The sequence below is a fragment of the Mus caroli genome, unplaced genomic scaffold (assembly GCF_978045245.1).
Source record: "Mus caroli unplaced genomic scaffold, Mus_caroli_1 scaffold_14, whole genome shotgun sequence".
In the NCBI taxonomy this organism is placed as follows: Eukaryota; Metazoa; Chordata; class Mammalia; order Rodentia; family Muridae; genus Mus; species Mus caroli.
The window spans coordinates 18,839,488-18,842,500 of record NW_028227269.1 but is presented as its reverse complement, the minus strand read 5'-3'; the positions used below and the strand labels follow the sequence as shown (position 1 = coordinate 18,842,500).

At 46.8% G+C, this 3,013-nt stretch overlaps 1 protein-coding gene across 1 annotated transcript in view; it reads left to right on the top strand.

Moving 5' to 3' along the window:
* LOC147001157 (hippocalcin-like protein 1) overlaps positions 1 to 1,936 on the top strand; it is a 12,565-nt gene extending 10,629 nt beyond the window's left edge. The window contains exon 3 of the mRNA XM_085830235.1: positions 1,183 to 1,936. Within this exon, the coding sequence (XP_085686361.1) occupies positions 1,183 to 1,280 (98 nt within the window). The 3' untranslated portion in view covers positions 1,281 to 1,936. The remainder of the gene's footprint in view (positions 1 to 1,182) is intronic.
* The last annotated feature ends 1,077 nt before the right edge of the window (positions 1,937 to 3,013 follow it).

Sequence of the window (3,013 nt, the reverse complement as noted above, 5' to 3'; positions counted from 1 at the left end):
AAGGAGAGTCTTTTCTTTTGCTTGTTGGTTTGTTTTTTAGAGACAAGGATTCTCTGTGTAGCCCTGGCTGTCCTAGAACTTGCTGTTTAGACCATGTTGGCTTCAAACTCAGAGATCAACCAGTCTGCCTCCTGAGTATTGGGATTAAAGATGTGTGCCACCACTGCTCAGCTCAGAAGAATCTTAATGAAGAATTATCAAAATCAGTGGTTCTCAAACTATGGGTTCCAACCCCTTTGGGGGATCAAATGAACTTTTCCCAGAGGTAGCACAAGACCAACAGAAAACACAAATATTCAGATTCAGATTCATAACAATAGTGTAATTACGGTTATGAAGTAGCAGTGAAAATAATCTTATGGTTGAGGGTCACTACAACACAAGGAACTGTATTAAAGGGTCACAGCATTAGGAAGGCTGAGAACCATCCATCTAGATCATGGCAGTCTATGAGCATGCCTGTTGCGGGTTGTGTTGGTGGTTAATTGATGCGGGAAACCCCATTACTATTCTCTAGACAGGGGGCCTGAACTGTGTAATAAAGGGAAAAGAAGAGTATCAGAAAAAAAGTACAGAGTCTCATTATGAGCCAGGTGCTCATACCTCTATTCTCTCTGCCCCATGAGGTTTTAAAGCCTTGACTTCCTGAAGTGATGAATTGTAACCTAGAAGTAAACCAAAGAAAACTTCCTCCCTTAAGTTGCTTTTAGTCAGGGGATTTTTGTCACAGTAACAGAAATGTAATTTGACCTGCAGCCATAATTTGTCCTTTCTCCCCAGCTGCCCCAGATCATGGTGGCTCTCCAGGCCTCTATCTGCTTACATCAAGCCAAAGAGTTCATTACCAAACCTAACCTCATGACTAGGGCTTAATCCCCACAACCTATTCCTTGAAAGGAGAACCAGCTCTTACAAGTTGTCCTCTGACCACATGTGTGCCTCAAAATGGCATGTGTCCCCATATGTGTGTGTGTGTGTGTGTGTGAGTGTGTGTGTGTGTGTGTGTGAGTGTGTGTGTGTGTGTGTGTGTGTGCGTGAGAGAGAGAGAGAGAGAGAGAGAGAGAGAGAGAGAGAGAGAGAGAGAGAGAGAGAGAGAAGACTGGACATTGTTCATTTTCCAGAGGGTTCCAGACTTTAACCAGAGCACTGGCTAATCCTAAGTCTCCCTCTTCCATTCCTCAGGCAAAATATCCCTGGAAGAATTCAACAAAGGTGCCAAGAGCGACCCATCCATTGTCTGGTTGCTGCAGTGTGATCCAAGCAGTGCTAGCCAGTTCTGAGGGGAATGGGCTTTTACACACTTGTGAGAAACACAGGCTTGACCTACCATCTTCAGCTTTGCTTGCAAAAGTGGATTTCTCCGTGATTTCTCCTGCTCTCTAGGGACCTGGGTCCAGGCAGCACATCACACTCACCTGGTCTGGCTGGATGCAGCTCCCTCCTCTATCTGACCCAATAGATGTCCCTCCCCATCCAGTCCAGGCTGGTTCCTTCCAAGGTTTCAAGTGTTCTCAGCTGTAGGGCTCCTTCCCTGCCCACAGAGGGCCTGGAGGCCCTTAAGGACACCAGACAGGACATTTCAGTATCTTACCGAGACCAGGTGATTTATTCTATGATCCCAGCTGACTTTGTGAGGATGAAGAAGATGGACAGTAGATAGGCAAGCCCTTCCTGTGCATGGCTCCACCTCCTTTGTTCATTTTCTCCGACCAAAGCTGCTTGCATGTGTATACCGTGGTATCCTTACTTTTAATATATAAGTTTTGTATAAAGTGAGAAGTTTTAGCCCCTGTATTTAAAGCCTCTGACTGACCTAAAAGCATGGTCCCCCGTGGCTTGTGATTCTCCCCACCCCCAAGTCTGGCTGTGCTGTGGTATTTATGTATTCATTTGCCTAATTACACAGGAGATACATGCATGCCCAAGACTGTGGACATCTGCCCTCCGTCCTGCAAACACAGGTTTTCCTGTGTGCTCCGTCCTTCCTTTCCTTTGACCTGGCATATTAAAATGATCAAATAAACCAAGGTCTGTGAGTTTCCTATGTTTCCCCAAGCACCCTGTTCATGGTTCACTCTGCAGTGAGTGTGGAGATGAAGGAGATAAGTGGTAGACATGGGGAAAGTCCTTGGATGTCTGGAACAGCCGAGAATTTAGTCAGAGAGGAGTCCATGCCAGCCTTTCCCCACTCAGTGGGCTCCACATACAGCAAGGCCATTGGCCCTCCTGCTTAAAGCCACAGAACCTGTAGACTGAGGCCCAGACTGTCTGAAGATGTTGAGGAAACACCCACTGAGTATCTGTCCTGGGTAAGCACTGGAGACTCTGAGATTGGCCAGACATTGTCTTTGCTCCCACCTCACCTCAAGGAGAAAGGTGCTGTTGGCTAAAAGGTGTTTTAGATATTGGACACAATCAATCCATCAGGGCCAAACAGGGCATGTGCCTTGGCTAATGTCACCCACTAATCTTGCAAGCCGTCCAGTGGCTCACATGTACAGGGTACACCTGAGTGGCAGGCTGGCACTTAAAGAAAGGGAAACTAGGAGGAAGAGAGAGAAATGGAGCCAAGACAATGTTCTGATCAAGGTTCAAATGTTTAATGGCAAATGCGCTTATAAAGTGGGGAGGGAGGCCCATTCCCACCAATTGATCTTTGGAACTGGCTGCAGGTGATGATATGCAGGATAGGGCATAGTCTCCAGAATAGCTCTGGCGCCTCTCTGCAGGTAGCAGTATCTTGAAGAGGAACAGCAACAGTGGCTGAACAATTGTGTGATCTACGGAGGAAGGTTCCACCCTAGGTAATGTCCTTAGTGGCAGCAAGGTCAAGGTCTGGCTCAGCCAGCTTCAGGCTGAGCAAAGGTTACACAGCAAGTTCAGGATCACTAATTCAAATAATGGGGAATAAAAGGATCAATGGATGTGTCTGCCCAGTTATGAAGACTTCTCTCTCTCTCTCTCTCTCTCTCTCTCTCTCTCTCTCTCTCTCTCTCTCTCTCTCTCTCTCTCT